This window comes from Muscardinus avellanarius (assembly GCF_963383645.1).
Source record: "Muscardinus avellanarius genome assembly, chromosome: 12".
Classification (NCBI taxonomy): Eukaryota; Metazoa; Chordata; class Mammalia; order Rodentia; family Gliridae; genus Muscardinus; species Muscardinus avellanarius.
The window spans coordinates 95,619,083-95,642,711 of record NC_137798.1 but is presented as its reverse complement, the minus strand read 5'-3'; the positions used below and the strand labels follow the sequence as shown (position 1 = coordinate 95,642,711).

The 23,629-nt window shown below is 41.0% G+C and overlaps 1 protein-coding gene across 2 annotated transcripts in view; it reads right to left on the bottom strand.

Annotated features, from left to right (window-relative positions):
* CPSF2 (cleavage and polyadenylation specific factor 2) overlaps positions 1 to 17,351 on the bottom strand; it is a gene marked incomplete at both ends in the record, with an annotated part of 28,384 nt that extends 11,033 nt beyond the window's left edge. For both annotated transcript variants that reach the window (XM_080708198.1, XM_080708199.1), the window contains 7 exons: positions 1,411 to 1,701; positions 2,339 to 2,526; positions 4,522 to 4,637; positions 13,320 to 13,449; positions 15,435 to 15,540; positions 15,620 to 15,779; positions 17,203 to 17,351. In XM_080708198.1, the coding sequence (XP_080564324.1) occupies positions 1,411 to 1,701; positions 2,339 to 2,526; positions 4,522 to 4,637; positions 13,320 to 13,449; positions 15,435 to 15,540; positions 15,620 to 15,779; positions 17,203 to 17,351 (1,140 nt within the window). The remainder of the gene's footprint in view (positions 1 to 1,410; positions 1,702 to 2,338; positions 2,527 to 4,521; positions 4,638 to 13,319; positions 13,450 to 15,434; positions 15,541 to 15,619; positions 15,780 to 17,202) is intronic.
* Between the last annotated feature and the right edge of the window lie 6,278 nt (positions 17,352 to 23,629).

Genomic DNA, 23,629 nt, shown 5'->3' with positions numbered 1-23,629 from the left:
TGGAGACTGAACCCAGGGGCATTCTACCTTTAAGATACAACCCCAATCCTGTTTTTTATTCTTTATTTTGAAACAAGGCCTCACTAAGTAGGTGAAGCTGGCCGCGAACCGGGATCCTTCTGTCTCAGTTTCCCAAATACTAGAATTATAAGCATGTGCCACCATGCCCAGCTCAGATCTTTTTTTTTTTTTTTTTTTTTTTTTTGCAGTGCTGGAGAGCCAACACAAACCCTTACTCATGCCAGGAAAGCATTCTACTTTTTTTGTGTGTGTGTGGTAGTAGGAATGAAACCCAGGGGCATTCTACCACAGAGCTACACCCCAGCCCTATTTTTTATTCTTTATTTTGAAACAGGGTCTCACTGAGTTGCAAAAGGCCTCATTGAGTAGCTGAGGCTGTCTATGAACCGCGATCCTCCTGTCTCAGCCTCCTGATTACTGGGATTAAAAGTGTGCGCCACCATGCCTGGCCCGGCTCAGATCTTAATTCTTAATATTGTGTCTTTTTTTTTTTTTTTTTTGCAGGTCTGGGGATGGAACCCAGGGGCATTTGACCTCTGAGCTACACCCTCTGCCCTGTTTCGAAACAGGGTCTCACTAAGTTGCAGAGGGCCTCACTAAGTAGCTGAGGCTGTTCACGAACCACGATCCTCCGGTCTCAGCTTCCCAAATGCTGGGATTACAAGCATGCACCACCTTGCCTGGCTATTATTTGTGCTTTTTTAAAAATAGAGTTAAGTAAGAGAAAGATATCACTTAGCTCCAAAGTTTGTATTACTAAAATCCCTGCTATTCTTTTATTGTATTTTATTGTATTTTTAATTCTTGAAAAAATCCTGAAACATCAAGTTTTACTTTTGGTCACTGAATTTTATTTACTATTTGGTACTAGGAATTCTTCTTCTTCTTCATTGGTACTAAGGATTGAACTCAGGGGCATTTTATCTCTGAGCTACACTACCAGCCCTTTCTAAAAAAATTTTCAAACAGGGTCTCTCTAGGTTCCCAAGGGTCTCGTTAAGTTGCTGAGGTTGGCCTTGAAACTGATCTCCTGTCTTTAGCCTCCTTAGTACTGAGATGATACACATGAGCTACCACGCCCAGCTTGGTCACCGATTTTTTTTTTTCTTTTCTGTGGTACTGTGGATGGAAGCCAGGGGCATTCTACCTTTGAGCTACATCCCCAGCCCTATTTTTTATCCTTTTAGTTTTGAAATAGGGTCTGACTGTGTTGCAGAGAGCCTAAGTACCTGAAGCTGTCCAAGAACTGTGATCCTCTGGTCTCAGCCTCCCAAATGTTCGGATTACAAGCATGCACCACCACGCCCGGCTTGGTCGCTGATTTTTATACAACACATGTAATGTATCCTCCAAACAGTTCTAAGATAAAGTTTACATACAAATGCTTACCTCTATTTCTGTAATCTTTTCAGAAGGATTATCAATTAGGAAACGTGCTAACGTCCCAGGAGTAGTTCTATAAGTCAGAATGATTGAATTCTTAGGGTCCTGACACCACTGAATGAAGAGATCCCGTGAAAATCCACATTCCAGGTCAGGCTGGCTGGCAAGCACAACTTTGGGGCTAGGTACTCGAGCCAAGTCAGAAAGACCGTGACACAGAGAGAGATGGCGAAACTGGAAAGGGTTATTTCTTTTGTCTTCAAAACACCTCATCAATTTATCACTCATCCATTCTACCTGATACAGGAGAAAAGATGACAATTAGAAAATAATAAACCTTCAACATACTCTACAGCAGCCAGGGAATCCACGTTCTGTCTTGGTTCACATTCCCCCCACTAGTTGCTTAAACCTGCACCATCTGACAAGCAGCTCAGCTTACTTTCTGCTTCTCCCCCTCACTAGGTCCCCTTCAGTTTTCATCCCGAAAAGTCCAATTCGGCACTGTTTCACCAGTTAGTCACCTGAAATACTTTTGAGAGGACAGCGTATGTGTTTTAAATAAATATCTTACCCTTGAGATTGCCATTTCAAGGGAAGGGCTTGTCCAAAAGAAAGAACAATGAATGAATATTTATATCCTGTGAGCTAGGTTCTATTTTAGGCCCAATTTTATAGACTGAGTTAGCAACAGTTAGAAAAGAAACGTGCTCAGTCGACAAAATGGAGACAAAAATAGACACTACTTCATAAGGTATGTACAAATTAAGTAAAATCATACAAGTAAAGTACACAGGACGGTAAATAGTGTTTAGCTATTATTATTAACAATCTCTTCAGAAAACTAAAATCCAAAGGCAATTAAGATGCAATATCCCATAAGCCCAGTCACTGTGCAAACTTCTTTATGACAAATGATAAGATGAAAGCAAACCTGGGACTTGGAAAACTCCACCACATTATAACTGACGTTGTTCAGCAGAGCCAGTGAGTACACGCCCAGCCCCGCATCTTTAGTTCTCCAAATCTGATCAAGAAGTTGAGCAAGTTCCAAAACTCTGCCTGCTGTGTCCACAGCAATGAGTACGTTTCCATCGCCTCTAAGTGTTTCCAGAACATTTGCTAGAAAACAGGAATATAAAATCCTTAGAGACCCAAAACAACACTTTGCCACAAAATTAAAGATAACTTTGTCTGCCTGATTTTATGACAAACACTGTAACATGAATAAGAAATTATTAGGCCAAGTACCAAATGAAAGAATTTTGTTTAGGTCAGTAAACTACTTCTGATTCTATTAAATTTATCTTCATAGGAGTGAAAAAGAATGCCACCAACTCAATTTTTTAGTTGAATAATTACGAATCAGTAGTTCCCAACACTTTCTGCACCAAATACGGATTGAAAACGGTATCTGTATAACACTAAGAAAATTGAATGACTAGGCCAAACACAAGCAGCCCGGAGCTTCCAGGCCACCCTGGACTCGCCTGTCCACCCTAGTGAAGTATGTTATGATTAGTTTCTGAATTTTTATAGACATACAAACACAGACACACACCATATATATATATAGTGTGTGTGTATATATATATAGTGTAATTAAGATACAATATATGGTGTATATATCTATAGAATAAAATATAGATTTTATATTTTATATGTACAAACATACAATTTATACATATTTTGTATGTTTACCTATAGAATAAAATATAGATCATATTCCCTTCCAACAAACACATCTTTGATCTAGGTCTGCTTGGAATTTTTTTTTGCAGGTCTGGGGATGGAACCCAGGGGCATTCGACCTCTGAGCTATACCCCCTGCCCTATTTTTTACTCACTCTTTTCTTCTCTTTCTTTCTTTCTTTCTTTCTTTCTTTCTTTCTTTCTTTCTTTCTTTCTTTCTTTCTTTCTGTGGTACTGAGAAGAAACCAGGGCTTTTCTACCTCTGGGTTATACTCCCAGACCTTTTATATTTTATTTGGAAACAGAGTCTCACTAAGTTGCTGAGAGCCTCACTAAGTAGCTGAGGCTGGCTTCGAACCTGTGCGATCCTCCTGTCTCAGCCTCCCAAGCCACTGGGATTACAAGCATGCGCCACCACGCCTGGCTTATTCTTTATTTTGAAACAGGGTCTCACCGAGTTGCAAAGGGCCTCACTAAGTAACTGAGGCTTTCCGCGAACTGGGATCCTCCGGTCTCAGCCTCCCAAATTTTGGGATTACAAGCATGCGCCACCATGCCCAGCTGCTTGGAATACTTGGTAAAAGCAAACTCTAGCAAAAACTAACAACAAAAAAGCCCCAAGAATTGAAGAGCTTTATAAAATCCATGAATCCGTGAAACGCAGTATACTACATACTTTTACATAAATAGACAAAGGCAGCAGTTGCTGATGTGTTTAAAAGTGGAATCGGTTTTCGCGCTGAACTCTCATACAGCTTACTAGAGAGTGTGAATGAAGCAGCTCAAGTCACAGCGGAGGCAAGTGGAGGCCCAGGATCCTCTACACCCAGGACGGCTGCATTAGAGTGGAACACCCAGCACCAGAGCGTGGGCTACCGCATCTGCATTCGGCTCTTTTATTCATTTTCCTTTTGGAGCATGTTTTCCAATAGATATATGAGGTCTTTACATATAGATATATACCAACAAGTGCCCGGGAGAGAGACAGCCATGTGCCAAATGGCAGAAAGAAGCCAATCTTTACATCTGTTCCAGAAAAACATTTTGTATGCGAAATACTAATATGACTACATAATATTTCTCTAAAAATACTACAGACAAACTCTTGTAACCAAGTTAAATAAAACAAACACTTCCACAGCACTTTAAAATAAAGAGTTGGAGCTGGGCGTGGTGGCGCACGCTTGTAATCCCAGTGCTTGGGAGGCTGAGACAGGAGGATCACACAGGTTCGAAGCCAGCCTCAGCTACTTAGTGATTGCTCTCGGCAATTTAGTGAGAACCTGTTTCCAAATAAAATATAAAACAGGTCTGAGAGTACAGCCTGGAGGTAGAAAAGCCCCTGGGTTCCAAACCCAGTACCACCACCAAAAAGTAAATAAATAAATTAATTAATTAAATTAAATAAAGAGTAGCTATACATACTCAGAAGTTGCTCATCTCTCTGTTTCCTTCTAGGCTGCACATATGTAGCATTAAATGAATCTGTGATCAGTAGAGAGGGTCTGCTTAGCATTTCCAGAGAACATCCATTTAAATGGCTATAAAGAAGTTGAAAAAGAATATTTTATATCATTTCAAATAAACAATAGTTTTCCTTAAAAAATAAGCAACTGCTTCTATAAGGTATTTTCTCCTACTATTAAGATATACATACTTCATTTAAGTTTATCATATTAGAGAAATATATGGTAAATTAAAACTTCACAGACACTGGGTGTAGTGGTACACAACTGTAATTCTGGTGCTAGAAAGACTGAGAGAGGAGAAGCACAGCTTGGAGGTCAGCCGTGGCCTCTTACCAAGGCCTTCAACAATGTGGTGAGACACCTTTAAAAAAAAATAGCCGGAGCCGGGCGTGGTGGCGCACGCTTGTAATCCCAGCATTCGGAGGCTGAGACAGGAGGATCACGGTTCGCGGACAGCCTCAGCTACTTAGTGAGGCCCTTCGCAACTCAGTGAGACCCTGTTTCAAAAAAAAAAAAAAAAAAAAAAATTGGGCAGGGGGTGTAGCTCAAATGCCTCTGGGTTCCAGTCTCAGACCCGCAAAAAAAAAAAAAAAAAAAAAAAAAAAAGCTGGGCATGGTAGTGCACACTTGCAATCCCTGTGCTTGGGAGGCGGAGACAGGAGGATTGCGCAGAGACCCTGTTTTCAAAGAAAAAGTATAAAATAGGTCTGGGAGTGTAGCCCAGAGGTAGAAGGGCTTCCAGGAACCCCAGTACCACAAAAAAAAAAAAAAAAAAAAAAGATAGAAAGAAAAGAAAGAAAAATGAAGAAAAAAACCCCCGCACATGGCGGCACACACTTGTCATCTCAGTGCTTAGGAGGCTGAGACAGGAGGATCGCAGGTTCACAGCCAGTCTCAGGTACTTAGTGAGGCCCTCGGCAACTTGTCAGACTATGTTTCAAAATAATGAATAAAAAATATGGCTGAGGGTGTAATTCAGAGGTAGAACACTCCTGGTTCAATTTTCAGCACCTCCCTCCAAATATAAATAAAAATAAAAAAATAGAAGTTTGACATGGTGATGCATGCCTGTAATTTCAGTACTTAGGAAGCTGAGAAAGGAGGATCGCAAGTTCAAGGACAGCCTCAGCAAGTAGTAAGACACTCATTAATCCAGCGAGACTCTGTTTCAAAATAAAAATAAAATTGGGCTGGGGGTATAGCTTGGCAGTAGAATGCCCCTGGGTTCAATCCCCAGTACCACAAAAACAAAAATTAATAACAACAATAATTTCACAAAGGAAAATAAAATCTTCCAGAGGAACAGTATAAAACATCATTAATACACTACTTTGGGAATATCCCTCTAAGCATACAAATCTTTCTATGCATATACACATGAATTTTATTTTTGTATTTTGCAGCAATGGGGATTGAACCCAGGGGCAGTCTACCACCGATCCATACCCCCAGCCCTAGTTTTTTTTTTTTTTAACAATTTTTTTATTGAACATAAATAGTATACATTTACACTATATTTGGTGCCCTCTCCCCCCCCGCCCCCATTTTCACTTCCCCCCTCCCACCAATGGTTGTCCAGGTTAACCATGTCTTATTCATAATTTTACACATGTTCAGGTGTAGACCCTCATTAATCAAGATCGGCCTTTTTCCTCTCCTATCTTTCCATTAAAACTTAGCTAGTATTTCCCCTCTAATATCTGGAGTCCCACTGGTATCCTTTGTGTTTTCTAGTTTGGGCATATTAGAGGAAACATGTGTATCTTCTCCTTCTGTGCTTGGCTGATCTCACTTAACATGATGCTCTCCAGGGCTTTCCATCTTCTTGCAAATGATATAATTTTGTTCTTCTTTATGGCTGAATAGAATTCCATTGTGTGTATTTCCCACAGTTTTGCTATCCATTCATCTGTTGATGGTGATCTGGGTTGGTTCCATATTTTGGCTATTACAAATTGTGCTGCTATGAACATAGGCATGCATATGTTCCCAGCCCTAGTTTTTATTCTTTATTTTGAAACTGGGTCTCACTAAGTTGCGGAGGGCCTCACTGAGTAGCCGAGGCTGGCAGTGAACCCAAGATCCTCCTGTCTCGGCCTCCCAATTACTGGGATTACAAGTGTGCACCTCCACGCCTGGCTTACATATGCATTTTAAAAAGCAGAGATCCCATGTATGTTCCTGTATATAGTTCTGTATCTTGCTTCTTTGTTCCTATGACATTAAAAGATTTTCTAAACCCAATTTTTAGGAAATTGCAAAACTTTCTATTGTGTCTGTACTATATTTGATAATTTCCTTTTCATAGATAGGTTGCTTTTTTGCCATCATAATCTTCCAAAGAACATTTTGGCAAAAAGTTTCAGTTGCATTTCTTTAGAAAAATTCCTAGAAATGTATTTCCTAGAAATACAAGTATTGCTAAACAGCTCCCCAGAAGGTTTAAACTTTGACAGAAAACTCCCCTTTCTAGGAAGGTTCAATAGAAAGACCGACCAACTCACTAAATACTTCCCAGAAGGCTCCACCATTTAAAGGTATTTTAATGTATCTAATAAAGAAACATTATCATTTAAATTTCCTCTTTCTGGAATTTAACTTTTGCCAATTTTGCAACTAATACATCTTTAATTAATATCTGACCATATATTGGCCAACTTGCTGTAACTATTTTTTCTAGTTTGCTGGTTTTATAATTAAGTATATTATTTTAGATTCCCTAAATCTAAATGCCAAGACATCCTGCTGCCTCGGCATCTATGTGTTGAAGACCCCACTCCACATAGTAAAAATCGGCAAAAAGCCCCGAGAAAGAGGTATCGTCTCTGGCAAAAAATATCCCCCACTTTAGATATCCTTCATAACTATTATTCTCTTGGTATTCTTTTAACTCTCTACACGAATTGTTCTGATGATGTGAGATCAGAAATTGAGTCCGTGGAAATAAACGTCCTTGGCTTTGCTCAATAGTAAGGAAAAAACTGGCCAGAATTCAGATGCTGTGATAAGCATTCCAGCTGCAGCAATCACAAAGGGTCTCCGGCCCTCACTCCTACCCTGTTTACCCTTGAGACCCTGCCTAGAAACTTTGGGTGTGACTTCAAAGCAATTTGACTGAAGGACAGCTTAATTGCCAAAATACAATAGAGCCAAGGAGAAAGATTGTTGACCTTTACGCCCAGTAGGAGTGTCCCCGAGACAGTGAGAATGCCGCATGGCTAGAAATGAAAGTGACAAAATAAAGGACAGACGTTTTAAATATATATGTATGAAGGAAAGGAAATACTGTAAGAATAAGAAAGCACTTTTTCATGAAGAAGAGCTTATCATAAGAACGTCCCGACTGGGAAAGAAAGGAATTAGAAAGTTAGAAGCAGGTTGCAGAGGGTTTGTGATAGGGGCAGTTAAGGAAATACATCTGACAGCTAAATCCAAGAACTTCATGGTGTTGTTTGTGGTGTCTTATTTGCCAAGCTGTGTTGTGAGTTTTTGTAAGCTTTCAGACTTCAGAAGGCAAAGCGGATGAGATCTGAGAGACTCCCATCGCATCTCCCTGGACCGCCACATCTCCCCATGCTTGTCATATGGATATAGATGGGAACTTCAAAAAATAAAGCAAAAGAAGATTCCATGAGAAGGCGTATTCTCCAAGCCCTGGGCCTTGGGCGTGCCTGTATTGCCTTTGGAATTTGCCCTTGAACCTGCCCTGCTGCAATATCGAAAGAAAGAAAGATCCGGGAGTTAATCTCTTAAATGCTGGACTAATCATTTACTTTGTTTATATGTAATTCACTATTGTTTTGCTGTGATTGCCCCCCTTCCCTTTCTTTTTTCTCCTATTATTAATCTCACTGGTTAAGGGTATAAATTTCTCTGGGTTCCTGTAATAAATTGTCATTGGCTCAAGAAGCCTTTGTCCACCTCAGATTTCTTTCCCAAGCGTCGTACCCAAAAACTTAGGGAATTCATAGAGGGAAAGGAATCGCTGCAGATAGGTTTCTGCAGAACTCCACCTGCCTTTTGTGCCATCTTTCTGAGGATTTGACCGGGAGCTGACAATAAGGACCCAACTGAGATTAGTTGGCGACATCTAAATGTGATTGAATCTATCAGATTTTCCCCTTGTAACTTGCTCCATTATCTTTATGCTTACAAAGACTTTTTAAAATCAGAGAGCAGACGCACCAATATCCCTTCCTGTTGTATTTAATTATAAGCCATCTGAAATTTATTTTGTTATATCATAAAAGATACAAATTGAGCCAGGCGTGATGGCACAGACTTGTAATCCCAGTACTTGGGAGGCTGAGACTGGAGGATTGCAGGTTAGCAGCCAGCCTCAGCTACTTAGTGAGGTCCTTCGCAATTTAGTGAAACGCTGTTTCTAAATAAAGAATAAAAAATAGGGGTGGGGGTGTAGCTCAGAGGTAGAATGCCCCTGGGTTCAATTCCCAGTACTGCAAATAAATAAATAAATGATAAAAGACACACATTGAAATTTCCCAAACGGTTGAATTCATTCACCATTGACTCGAATATCCATGCTTTCCTCATTGGTATATGATATAGACGAGAGTCTAAATTCAACCTATTAGGTCTTTTATATTTCTGAATATAAAGGCTTTGAGGCTACTATAATCTAATACAAAATAACTACAAACTTAATGTACAGATACAACGAAAGCCTGTATGAAAATGAACACCAAAAATAGTTATGCTGAGCACCAAATGAATATGTAAAGTTATAACTACTGTGTTCAGTTTTAAAGGGAATCTGACATTAATATATGGTTATATTATTAGAATTGGCTAAAAATATTCAGCAAAGTAGGACAGAAGATCAACATACAAAAATCAGTAGCATCTATAACACCAAGAAATCAGGAAAGCAATCCCATTCAAAATAGCCTCAAAACAAGGAAAAAAAATATAATATCTAGAAATAAACCTAATCAAGGAGGTGAAAGGCCTTTACAATGAAAATTCAAAAACATAAAGAAAGAAATTAAATAAGATACTAAAAGACAGAAAGAACTCCCATGTTCATGGATTTGGATAATACGGTTAAAATTGTGAAACTACTGAAAGAGACCTACAGATTCATTGAACTCTCCAACAAAAACCAGTATTCTTTACAACTAAAAAAATACAATCCTTAAATTCATATGGAATCACAAAATACTCTGAATAACCAAAGCCATACTGAACAAAATTATTTCAACACATACTACAAAACCATAGTAACAAAAATAGTATTTTATTGGCATAAAAACAGACATGTCCAGCCGGGCGTGGTGGCACACGCTTGTAATCTCTGCGCTTGGGAGGCTGAGGAGGGTCTCACAGCTTCAAAGCCAGCCTCAGCTACTTAGTGAGACCTTGTTTCCAAATAAAATATAAAATAGGTCTGGGAAGCTGGGCGTGGTGGCCCACGCTTGTAATCCCTGCGTTTGGGAGGCTGAGACAGGGGGATCCTGCAGGTTTGAAGCCAGCCTCAGCTGGCTTAAGAGACCCTGTCTCCAAATAAAATATAAAATAGGTCTGGGAGTGTAGCCCAGAGGTAGAGGGCCTCTGAGTTCCATCCCCAGTACCACCAAAAAAAAAAAAAAAAAAAAAAAAAAAAAAAAAAAGTCTGGGAGTGTAGCCCAGAGGTAGGAAGCCCCTGGGTTCTACACCCAGTACCACCAATTAATTAATTAATTAATTAATAAAAATAGACATGTCAACTAATGGAATAGAACAGAGGACCCAGAAATAAACCATGTACCTACACTCACCTGATCCTGGACAAAGGTGTCAAAAAGGAATGTTGGAGAAAAGACAGTCTCTTCAACAATGGTGCTAAAAAAACTGGGTATCCACAAGCAGAAGATTAAAACTAGAATGCTATTTCTATATAAGAATCAACTTGAAATGAATTAAAGACCTTAGTGTTAGAACCTCCAATGTTGCTGGGTATGGTGGTACACGCTTGTAATCCCAGCGTTCAGAAATAAAGACAAAAAAAAAAAAAAAAAAAAAAAACCAAAAAAAACCAAAAAAACCCAAAACACCGGGCGTGGTGGCGCATGCTTGTAATCCCTGCACTTGGGAGACGGAGACAGGAGGATCGCGCTGGCTTAAGGAACCCTGTTTCCAAATAAAAAAAGTATAAAAAATAGGTCTGGGAGTGTAGCCCGAAGGTAGAAGGGCTTCCAGGAACCCCAGTACCACAAAAGACTGGGGTGGGAGGTGTAGCTCAAAGGTGGAATGCCCCTGGATTCCATCCTTAGTACTGCAAAAGAAAAGAGCTCCAATATTTAACCTTCCGATGTTAAAAATGTGAAAACTAGATGATTAAAAAGGGGGAAACACTTCAAGATGTTGGCTCAGGCAAGTTTCCTGCATAGAAATCCAATACCTCAGGAAATAAATGACAAATGGGATTACATCAAATTAAAAAGCTTCTATACAACAAAGGAAGCGGTCAAGAGGGAAGAGATTATCCAACCAAATGGGAGAAAATCTTTGCCAGCTATTTGTCTGACAGGATTAATACCCAGAATATATATAGTGCTCAAAAACTTAAACAAACAAGTAATCCAATAAAAAATCTAAAAAAGAAGGCAAACAATCCGAATGAGCCTTTTTCTAAAGAGGTATGAATAACACATCCATATGCAAAAACATGTTCGAAATATTTAGCCACCAGGGAAATGCAAATCAAATTGAGATTCCAACTCACCCCAGCCAGAATGATGACTCCCCAAACAACAAAACTAACAAAGGCTACAAGGATGTGGAGAAAGAACATGTACCCACTGCTGATGGGAACATAAATTAATAGCCACTCTGGAAAGCAGTATGGAAGCTCCCAAAAGATGAAAACCAGAACTACGTATGATGCAGCGCGCCGCTCCTGGGTGTTTTCAAAAGAAACGAAGTCAAGCATACAAAACAGAAAGCTGCGTGTCATGTTCATCGAGACACTATTCACAAGAGGCAAGGTAAGGAATCAGTCTAGGTGCCTGGCAACAGGTAAGTGGGCAAAGAAAATATGGCATATATATTTACAGTGAAATATTATTTAGCCATAGGATGAATGAAATTATGTTATTTGCAGGAAAACGAATGGAATTGGAGGATATGTTAAGCAAAATGAACCAGACACACAGACACAGAAAGACAAACGACACAAGTTTTCTCTGATGTGTGGAAACCAAAACAAGCAAAAAACCTGCGAGAAGGGGAAAAGGATGAGCGGGGATTCGGGAAAGGGGAGAGATGGGAGCCGAGGACAGAGGGCGGGGCGTGGTGGCGCACACCTGCAATCCCAGTACTTGGGAGGCCGAGACAAGAAAAAGGCAGGTCTGAGACCAGCCTCGGCAACCTAGTGAGACTGTCAGCAACCTTGCAAGATGTGTCTGAAAACAAAAAAATAAAAAGGGCTGGGGTGTGCTCAGAGATGATGCCCCTGGGCTCAATCCCCAGTACCACACACACAAAACAGGGTAGAAGGGAGGGTGAGGACGATAAAGCACAATATGCACATACGGAAATGTCACAGTGAAACCCAGAAGTTTGTACAATTAGTATGTATCGACAGCTATAATAAAATGTACAGTTATAACAGAGGGCAATTACTAACTTTACAAAACTAACTACTCTCCCACAAAGTTCTGTTAAGTTCTAAGATAAGAGCATAAAAAATTTATGTACAAAAATGCACTTCCTTTGTAACACTCCTAGGGAGATATTTGCTTTCATAGATACTTAATATGTAATATTTTAAATCTCCTTTATGTCCTATGCCAAATGTTTCCCTATACAATGCAAAAAATGAAAACACCCATGACCTGAGATTTGATGTTTTTAGATTACTGTAAATTTGTGGTTTTAAAAAAACAACAAGCCAAGCTGGTTGTGGTGGCGCATACTTGTAATCCCAGTATTTGGGAGTCTGAGACAGGAGGATCGTGGGTTCTCGGTCAGCCTCAGCTACTTAGTGAGGCCCTCTGCAACTCAGGGAGACCCTGTTCAAAATAAAGAATAAGCCAGAGCTGTCGTGGTGGCACAAACTTGTAATCCCAACATTTGGGGAGCTAAGACCAGAGAATCGTGGTTCGTAGACAGCCTCAGCTACTTAGTGAGGCCCTCTGCAACTCACTAAGAATAAAGAATAAAAAATAAAGAATAAAAAATTGGGGAGGGGGTGTAGTTCGTAGGTCAAATGCCTCTGGGTTCCACCCCCAGACCCGCAAAAAAAAAAAAAAAAAAAAAAAAAAGAAAAAAAAAAGAATAAGCCAGAGCCAGGGGTGTGGCATATGGTTGTAATCTCAGCATTTGCGTGGCTGAGACAGGAGGATCACAGTTCGTGGACAGCCTCAGCTACTTTGCAACTCAGTGAGATCCTGTTTCAAAAAATAAAGGATAAAAAATTGGTCAGGGGTATGGCCTAGAGGTAGAAGGCCCTTGGGTTTTATCCCCAGTACAAGAAAAAAAAAAAAAAATAGGGCTGGGGTATAGCTAGGAGGTAGGATGCCTCTGGGTTCAATCGCCAGTCCTACAAACTAACAATAACAACTCTGCAGTCAATGTGGTGGTGTGCACCAGTAGTTTGAGCTACTTGGAAGGTGGGAGGGTCCTTTGGGCCCAAGACCTACCTGGGGATCGTACCACGTTCCCAACCCAAAACACTCCAGGTTGCTTCTAATTTTTCCTTCCCAAGAATGAAATACTGATTCATTTCCTTTAGCTTTGTCTTAATGTACCTACATCTCCCTCTTGTGGTTGAAGTCCACTGCATAAACAATTTCTTCTTCTCCATCTTTGACTATTTTCCATATTGTTCCACCTATCATATGGCCGGCGGGCAGGGGGGTGATAGACAAGCCATGTCCTTTACCTGTGTCAACAAGAGGACAACGTTCAGATTTCTTTCACAACCCCGAAGAAAGGTTGTACTTCTAAGCTATATTATAGGTAACATAAGCAATGACACGTAATTCAGAAGTGAAAATGTGTACAGTGAAAATTAAGGTTCACTCTTCTGTCCCTAGTTACCCCACTCTCTCAACAGAGGCAAACACCTTGGTATTTTATCATGTATTCTTGCAGAGATACTTGTGCTTATAACCTGAAGGGTAGAGACTGGACTTTAAGCTGGTACACTATTAAATCACTTAGTATGAACTAATAAGTTTTACTTTTAATTTATTTATTCATTTACTTACTTTTGTGGTACAGGGGAATAAACCCAGGAGCAGTTGATCTCTGAACTACACCCAGCCCTTTTTATTTTTGTTTTGAACAGGGTCTCCCTATGGTCCTGAGGCTGGCCTTGAACCTGCGCTCCTCCTGTAACAGCCTCCCAAGTACTGGGATTGCAGGCTTGTGCCACCATGCCGGGCTGTTTATTTTTCAAACATGCTAGGCAAGAGTCTCATGCATGCTTGGCAAATACTCTACTATTAATGTTCACTCCCACTCTAGGCTTTAATATTTACATTATAAAAACAATTTTCAACTGTTTCCATTTCCACAAGCCTTTAACAGAATTGCAACTCAAATCTTACTAGGAAGACTTTATCATATAGAAAAACTAAGTATGGGTGGGCATGGTAGTATACATCTGCAATCCTAGACTCAGGAAGCTGAGGCGAAAGGATCACAGTTTAAAGCCAGCCTCAACGACTTAGGAAGATCCTGCCTCAAAATAAAAAGCTTTTAAAAAGGGCCAAATGTAGCTCAATGGTAGAGCACCCCTGGGTTCAACCCCAAGTACAACAAAGAAACAAGAAAAAAGAAAGAGCTAAGTACAAAGAAAGCTATTAAGACCACTGTCACTTCTTTAGAGTCCACTGTTACACCTGTTTTCAATCCCAGAGGCCATCTTTAAGCAACTCTCTAATTCAGTTCGTGCGGCATCTTGACCTAATCAAATAGCAAACTTTTAAATGCCCAATTGTAGAATTCAGTCCTTTTATTTATGGTACAGAGAACTGAACCCAGTGGCAGCCTACCTCCGAACTACACCTTCGGCTCTTTTCAGTTTTTTATTTTGAAACAGGGCCTCATTAAGCTCCAGAGGCTGGCCTTGAACCTGCAATCCTCATCTCTGCCTCCCAAATATTGGGATTGCAGGCGTGCGCCGCCACACCTGGCAGGTTGAGTCATCTTCTACTCTGCTGCCGTAGCACTTTACTTCAGTTACTACATTTGGACATCTGAGTTGCTTTGCCTCCTGAATCCAACTGTAAGCTCCAAGGAGGATCCAGACACATTACTGTTGTTCATTCTGCACAGTGAAGAGTTAAGTAAGTCTTTCCCCAACCAAAGAGTAAAACGCCCAAGTATTAATCTTTTGTTAGTTTTTAGTCTATAATGTTTTCATTTTTATTAATTAATTAACTACTTATTTTTGCAAGTCTGGGATGGAATCCAGGGCCATTTGACCTCCAAGGTACACTCCCAACCCTATTTTTTATTCTTTATTTTGAAACCGGGTCTCACTGAGTTGCAGAGGGCCTCACTAAGTAGCTGAGGCTGTCCACGAACCGCGATCCTCCAGTCTCAGCCTCCCGGATGCTGGGATTACAAGCGTGCGCCACCACGCCCGGCTCTATAATGTTTATAAATTCAGGAAGATCAGAGTTCTAGATCAAGGCAGAAAAATGCTAACTTTTTATTCTCTGACCACAGGGCATATAAGTTTTATTACAAATTCTCCTCAGTATTTTGTTGAAGGTTAAATTCCATTAGTCAACTGGGAATGCGGCTCAGTGGCAGAGCACTTGCCTAACACGTGCAAGGCCCTGGGTCTAATCCCCCAGCCTGTGAAAAACAAACCTCCATCCGCACAACTAATGTTTACGGCAGAAACACTTTTACCTTTCAGATTCACAATCTGAGAGAATTTTAGCTGCTGTATTTTATCAAAGGCCGCGTCCACATCATCTAGTGTAAAGAGCGTAAAGTCTTCTGTATTGTGTCGAGACTAAAAGAATAACACAAATAAAAGGTTAAATATGATCACTGTGGGGATAGGAAATGTTTTTACTAACTGTCTGAATTACCTGATAAAGATCATACATGAACATCTGTCCCATTTTGTAAACAGGGATGGTCGCATAGATAGCACAGTTCAGCCCCAACTTTCCCACAGCGTACGGGAGAGCTCCAAGATGGAGAGGATCGGGGTGAGACAGCAGCACCGCGTCGATCTGGTGGACGTGCCTAGAACACACCAACACGGCTGCTTTCGTGATTCTTGTTTTTAAGGGCAAAGGCAGAATAATCAAGATTATTCACCCATTCTGGACTGAGACTATGCTGAGGTAGAAGAGCAAAATAAAGAGCTCAAATTATGATGGCCACGAATTTCAATTATTACTACCCTGTCCTGCACAAATATCAAAATTATGGTATAACCTATACTTAAATATATGGTGTCTAGACACATTAAAAAAAAAAAGAGTAGACACCACAAGTAAGTTGATCCTGAATGTTACCTCGTATATTATTAATTTAAGTTCAAGAACTCAAGTTCAGGATTTCAGAAATTATTGAGGAGGATATTTAAATGACCACTGATTTAGAATGGATTTTTGCCTCAGCTTTTTAGCCCGGTGATCAACAGCATATTCCTTATAGTAAAATACCAATTAATCGAGAAAGCATATGTTATCAATGACCAAAGGAATTAGATGATTTCTTTTTGGCTTCAGGTTCTAAATTTTTAAAAATATTTAAGTCCTACTTCCTTCCATAATTCATACTGTAAATATAAATGAACGTGTTCTGGTGGATTAGGACCCTCTTATATATCATAGCAATGATTCTGAGAACCAGTCACAGTATTAGGTATCACAGGATACAGAAAGTGAGCTAATGTGATCCAGATCCAACTGCAGGACTTCCACGTGGAAGGCGCTCCCTCCTTTCCAATCATTTTTTGTGTGGGTCTTGGGATGGAACCCAGGGGCATTCAAATCTCCGATGCCCTATTTTGTATTCTTTATTTTGAAACCGGGTCTCACTAAGTTGCGGAGGGCCTCACTGAGTAGCTGAGGCTGCCTGTGGACCATGATCCTCCGGTCTCAGCCTCCTGAATGCTGGGATTACAAGCGTGTGCCACCATGCCCAGCTTTCTTTCCAATTTTTACAAACTCGCTCTTCCCTAAAATCAGGGAGCAAAACGTCCAATGAGGCCAGGCATGGTGGTGCACACGTGTAATCCCAGTACTTGAGAGCCTGAGACAGTTGGATCACTGTTTGTGGCCAGCCTCAGCTACTTAGTGAGGCCCTGTCTGAAAAGAATAAAAAATAGGGCTGGGGTGTAGCTTGGAGGTGGAATGTTCCTGGGTTCAATTCCCAGCATCACACACAAAAGAAAATAACCTTGTACTGAGCTCCATTACCGAGTAACAACTAACTTAATGTTGTTGAATCTCAACAAACAAAGCTTAGAGGTCTCCCAAAGTTTACAAGGTAAAATGGTCACTATGTTTTTAACATGAATAAAACTCTTAATATAAACTAAAGTAGTACAAACACAGCAGCACTATATAATATCAAAAAGGAATTACAAAAGTGTAGAGAGGAAATATATTTTTAAAGTTCATGTACTAAGAGTCTAGAAATATAAAATGTAACTTACTTTCTCAGGGAATCTATAATATCCATAGAAAAGTGCTCATCCCAGCCACAGTCCAATAAAAATCGAAACTCATCAACCTGGAGGAGGTAGCAGAGGGCAGACTCCTCTTGGACCCCAGAGAGGGTAGTTAACTTGATAATAGATGTCATCTTTTTGGTCCAGTAACTGTAACCTAAAAGGTTCTGTTAGAAGAAATATATAATTAAACATAAAAGCACAGTCTAACATTTAATAGACAAATTAACTTAAATTATTTCAAGTTTTAAGTGCACAGAAATTCCATAAACATGAAAAGCAAACACTGTGAAGAGCCTTTCCCATCACTGTCAAGTTTAAAAATACAAGCATGATCCTCCACTCGCCTGTTCAGTACTTCAGTCTCCCCAGTGTGCCTGGATGAAGAGAAACTCTAGAATGAGACCGATCCAGGTAGGAATCCACTTCCAGATGGTTTGGAACAAGTTAATGAATCTTTTCTCACTATACGCCATGTAGATATATATACGTATAATGGACGTTAGGAAATTACAAATATTGTATAAATTATGTACGACAGAGACTACCACATCCAAGTTCCTTCTACACCTAAACATTGACTGGATTAAAGAACTCATTGCTCAAGGTGAATCTGTCCCTCTGTGATGGTACTGATTCTACTGGATCGCAGTGACTAGTAGACAAGTTTTTCTCTATTAGATCAGTGGTCCTTAAATAGGCCTCTCTGAAAATGTAATAAAAAGCTATGGACTCTTTTTATCCTGAAATCCTCAAAACACTAAAACCTATATATATATATACACACACACACACAGAAATCCACAAACTTTTCAGAGTTTAATCTTAAGAACCCTTGTCCTAGAATGTAAACAATTGGAAAACAGAGGTGGCATCTATGTCTTTTTGTCTATTTGGCAATTCCCAAAACAGAACCTAATACATAGTAACTACTTAACATTTATCAGGACAATATCTTATTAAGTGAAACAAGCCAGATTGGCAAAGTCAAGGGTCATATGTTTTCTCTTATATGTGGAAGCTGGACAGAAATAGATGGGAGACCAGTAGAGCAGAGGATGGGGAAAGTGTGGGCAGTACTATGCAATAAAATTGACCACATTACGTTATGTGCATGTATGAATATATCACCATGAATCCCACTATCTCTATAATTATAATGTATCAATAAAAAACTATAACTTAATCTTTATACAACCAATGAAAAATAAAGCTGTTGCCATACCAGCTTTTGCAATTGCAAAAAATTCTGCAAAGAAAAACTTTACCCAACATTTAATTATAATTGCTGGGTGTGGTGGCGCACGTTTGTAATCTCAGCATTCAAGAGGCTGAGACTAGATGATTACTGTTTGCAGACAGCCTCAGCTACTTAGTGAGGCCCTCTGCAACTTAGTGAGATCCTGTTTCAAAATAAAGAATAAAAAATAGGGCAGGAGGTGTAGCTCAGAGGTCGAATGCCCCTGGGTTCCATCCTTAGACCCGAAAAAAATAATTTAATAATTGCTAACATAAAAACAAAAGCTAACATTTAAGTGCTTTTGATATCCAAGTGCCACAGCCTTCATGTAAACTAAATATACTACAATATTACCATTAAAAAAAAGTCCATCTATTTGCTAGAATCTATGTTAAGATGCCTACTACATATTCTAAACAGAGAGAGCATGAAGACATCTTTTGCGATTTACAACTGTGTGCGAGTAAACATATAAAAATGTTAATTCATAGCCAGGCGTGGGGGCGCACACTTGTAATCCCCGCGCATTGGGAGGCTGAGACAGGAGGCTCGCACAGTTTGAAGCCAGCCTCAGCTACCTAAAGAGGCTCTCAGTAATTTAGTGAGACCCTGTTTCCAAATAAAGTATAAAATAGGGAGTATAGCCCAGAAGTACAAAGCCCCTGGGTTCCACCCCCAGTCAGTCAGTCTGTCTGTCTGTCTGTGTCTGTCTGTCTGTCTGTCTGTCTGTTTCTCTCTCTCTCTCTCTCTCTCTCTCTCTCTCTCTCACACACACACACACACACACACACACACACACACACACACACACGTTAATTCATTAACAAAATTCAACTTCACAGCAATATTTCAGATTTTAGCTCCCTAAAATTGACCTTTCCTAGCTGGGCATGATGGTGCACACTGGTAATATCAGTACTTGGGAGGCTGAGACAAGAGGATCACAGGTTCATGGCCAGCCTCAGCTACTTAGTGAGGCTCTCAGCAACTTAGTGAGACCGTTTCCAAATAAAATATAAAATTGGTCTGGGAGTATAGCCCGGAGGTAAGAAGCCTCTGGGTTCCACCCCCAGTACCACCAATAAACAAACAAACAAACAAACAAACAAACAGGGTTGTGAGCCAAGCATAGAGGTAAACACTTATAATCCGAGTACTTGGGAGGCTGAGACAGGAGGATCGCAGGCTCACGGCCAGCCTCAGCTACTTTACTTAGTGAGGCCCTTTGCAACTTAGTAAGATCCTGTTTCAAAATAAAGAATTAAAAAAAAAATAGGGCTGGGAATGTAGTTCAGAGGTAGAATGCCCCTGGGTTCAATTCCTAGTATCACAAAAATAAATAAATTGACCTTTCCTCATTAATTATGCAAGCAGGAGAGGAGGTCACTGAACTACCCGAGGGTCTCTCTCCCACTACTTGAGGTCATGGACAACTAAGGTGGACTGTCCCCTTTCATACACAGCACACTGACTGGGGCTAACCCCACCGTCCTCCCATTCCTTTCTGCCTAGTTACAGGCAGCAGTCAGAGTCCTGGGCTATCCATCATCTCTGCTGCATATATATCTGAGCTGGACCCAACCCATGACCTCTTCTCCCAGATCCTTCCAGTATGCTCTCTGGAACTAGACTATACTCACCTCTCACTTCAACCTCTGAAAATTCTCTACACCTGCTCATCTTCACAGCAACCTGGTGGCTCCCTAATGACAGCAGCTTTGCCCGAGACCTTCTCAAAGGCTTTATTTTTAAGTCTCTTCTACCCACACCCCTGGGTATCAAAAGCAAGAAGTATGTGTTCCTCACTTCTCACCAAGCCTATATGGGAGGCTCACTCACTGCATGGGAGGCTGAGACAGAAGGATCCCACGTTCAAGGCCAGCCTCAGCAAGTAATAAGACTCATCAACCTGATGAAATCCTGTTTCAAAATAAAAATAAGTTGGGCGTGGTGGCACACGCTTGTAATCCCAGCATTCGGGAGGCTGAGACCGGACGATCACGTTCTCAGACAACCTCAGCTACTTAGTGAGGCCCTCTGCAACTCACTGAGACCCTGTTTCAAAAATAAAGAATAAAGCCAGGCAAATAAAGAATAAAGCCAGGCGTGGTGGCACACGCTTGTAGTACCTGCACTTGGGAGGCTGAGACAGGAGGATCGCACAGGTTCGAAGCCAGCCTCAGCTACTTAGTGAGGCTCTCAGCAACTTAGTGAGACCTTGTTTCCAAATAAAATATTTTAAAAAATACGTCTGGGCGTGTAGCCCGGAGGTAGAAATCCCCTGGGTTCCATCCCCAATACCACACACACACACACACACACACACACACACACACACAAAATAAATAAATAAAAAATAAAAAAATAGGGCTGTGGGTGTAGCTCAGAGGTAGAATGCCCCTGGGTTCCATCCCCAGTAACACACACACACACACACACAAAAATAAATAAATAAAATAAATAAATAAATAGGGCTGGGGGTGTAGCTCGGAGGTAGAATGCCCCTGGGTTCCATCCCCAGTACTGCAAATAAATAAATAAATCAAATAAGACAGGGCTGGGGGTGTGGCTCGAAGGCAGTGAGGGCTCAAAGCCCAATACCACAAAAACAAAAACTCCGGTCCCAACAAAGCTCATGCCACCGCGCTAGTTCCCTGTTAGCTCAGACCTGGCCTCCTAGACTCTGGCTGCGCAAACCTGACCTGGTCCACCGAGGACTGGAGCGGCCCAGCCACTCTCCCTCCCAGTCACTTCAATATTGATTGAATATTCCTCGACTTTTTTCATTTCAATAATATTCTTTTTACTTCAGCTGCCACCACCACAGTTACACGTACGCTCTAAGCCCTACAACCACTGCACCTTTTCTGTTTCCTTTCACAGCAAAATGTCTCAGGTTTGCCCACACGTGTGCCTGTACTTCGCTCCCTCAAATCTACTAAAACTCCCAAGTGTGAGAAGCCAGAGGGCTGCACTCTGGTTAGGTGGTGTGGAGGCGTTTGCAGATGGCCTTACGAAAGCAAACCCAGGGCTGTGCTTTGGTACCAACTAGTCTGATCTTTTTATTCTTTATTCTGAAACAGGGTTTTACTGAGTAGCAAAGGGCCTCACTGAATAGCTGAGGCTGTCCGCAAACCGTGGTCCTCCTGTCTCAGCCTCCCGAATGCTGGGATTCCAAGTGTGCGCCACCGTGCCCGGCCAGAAAGCTACATCTCTATCAGATACTCACTACTTACTGATATCTCAGTTGCACATATGGTGACACACCATGAATTCAGAGGAAGAGTTCTTTATTAATCTAAAAAACAAGCCAGAATCTCATGAATGTCATGATTTGCTTCAGTTTATGACAAGTTGAGATACTCTAATAAAAGACATAAAAATAAGCGATAATGAGCCAAGTTGGTTATAGTCAGGGGTTTAAATATGTGGTTTAGAAATCTGATTTTGAAATTTCTCAATAGTTTTGGTTACTGAGACTCATAGAGAAGGTGGATCTAAGATTATTCATTAAGGATACGTAGGACCTGGGGAGAGAGAGACGGTTTTCAAAACGAGGAATAACATGAGCACAGGCACAAAGCAAAATATACACAGAGCACCAATGGGAAATGTAGCTTGGCGAAAAATCAAAGGAAAGGCTTCACGAACAAAAAGCGGCCAGATAATGAAGGGCCTTGGAAGCCCTAGTTCTACAGGCAACAGAGGAACATTTTAAGGTTCATTAATAATAGATAACTCTGTAGCTTAGGAAAATCAGCTGGTATGTACAGCTGAACAGGTAAGAGAAAGCAGGGAGATACAAAGCGCATTTAGCAGACGGCCTCCTCCTCAAGTCTGCAGTTCCTATTTTTGGGATGAATGTTCTTTGGCTTCAAGCATTTTATGATTCCATAACATCAATTCATCCTAAGTAACCCAGGCTTGCAAATCCCCTTGTTTGATGCCTCCCTTTATTTTTCCTTGGACAGCCTACTACCAATTCCAGGCCATTCTCCCTCAGAATGCCCTGTACACCTGCCACTCCCTTTCTAATCCTATGGCCAGTTCCTGGATGTAGATCCAGCCTCACTACTTTATATTTGGGTTTCTACATATCTCTGCCTCCAACTTTTTCTCCCTGCATCTCAACCTACACATCGCTGCCAGATTAATCCACAGAAACACCCCTACATCTGCTACCCCTTGTGCAGAAGTCTTTGAAGATTTCTTACGGGCTGAGAAACAAACCTGAATGCCTTGCGTAGCTACTGAGGGTGGCAGGAAGCAATCCTAGCTCACCATCGCCTCAAGGACCAGCTCAAATTCCACCTCCCCACTAATTCCCCGTCCTTAGTCTAAACTAGTTTTGTCAATAGAAATTATAATACATGCCACAGATGTAACTTTAGGTTTTGCTCAGTCATACTGAAAAGTAAAAATACGTGAACTATAATGTTTTACTTAACCCTATACCTAAAATATTATTCAGCATGTGATCATTAAAAAACACTGCAGTGTTTTGTATACCGAGTCTTCACAATCCAGTATCCATATTTACAGCACATACCAACTCAGACTAACCACATTTCACATGCGCAATAGCTCACGTGGCTAGCAGCCACTCTAATAGCGTAGGTCTAGACTCTAACACCAATGCTTCAGACCACACGGCATTGGTTTGCCACTACTGAAGAGCTGGCTGGCACCACCCTGACTTTATGTACGTATCTCAGACTGGATTTTAATGGTATCACTAACAACCCAGACTGAAAGCCAGTCACTCGCTGGTTTACCAGCAAATTAGTGGCCACCAGCTAAATCCTGTTTGGCATTTACTTAGCCTGCCATCCTTTAGGGCCCTAACTCAGTGGGGGTACTCATCGCCTTACCAGAATGATCAGGATTCTCCCCGTTAGCTTTCCTGTTTCCCCACACCACCGTGAGCCCATGCTAAGTGACAAACATCCCCAGACCCCTGCCCCCTTGCACATGCTACCTACTGAGTAAAACTTAAACTCTTCAGTTGGAAGTCAAGGTCATGCCCAAGCTCTTGCTTCTTCACCAACCACCTTGCACCGCCTGCTCAAACACCCTTACTGTCCCGCTGGCCCTAACTGGACCCCCAATTCTCAAAGTTTCATTCCTGTTTTACATCAGAGTGAGCTCCACCTGAACTTAGCAAATTCCTTT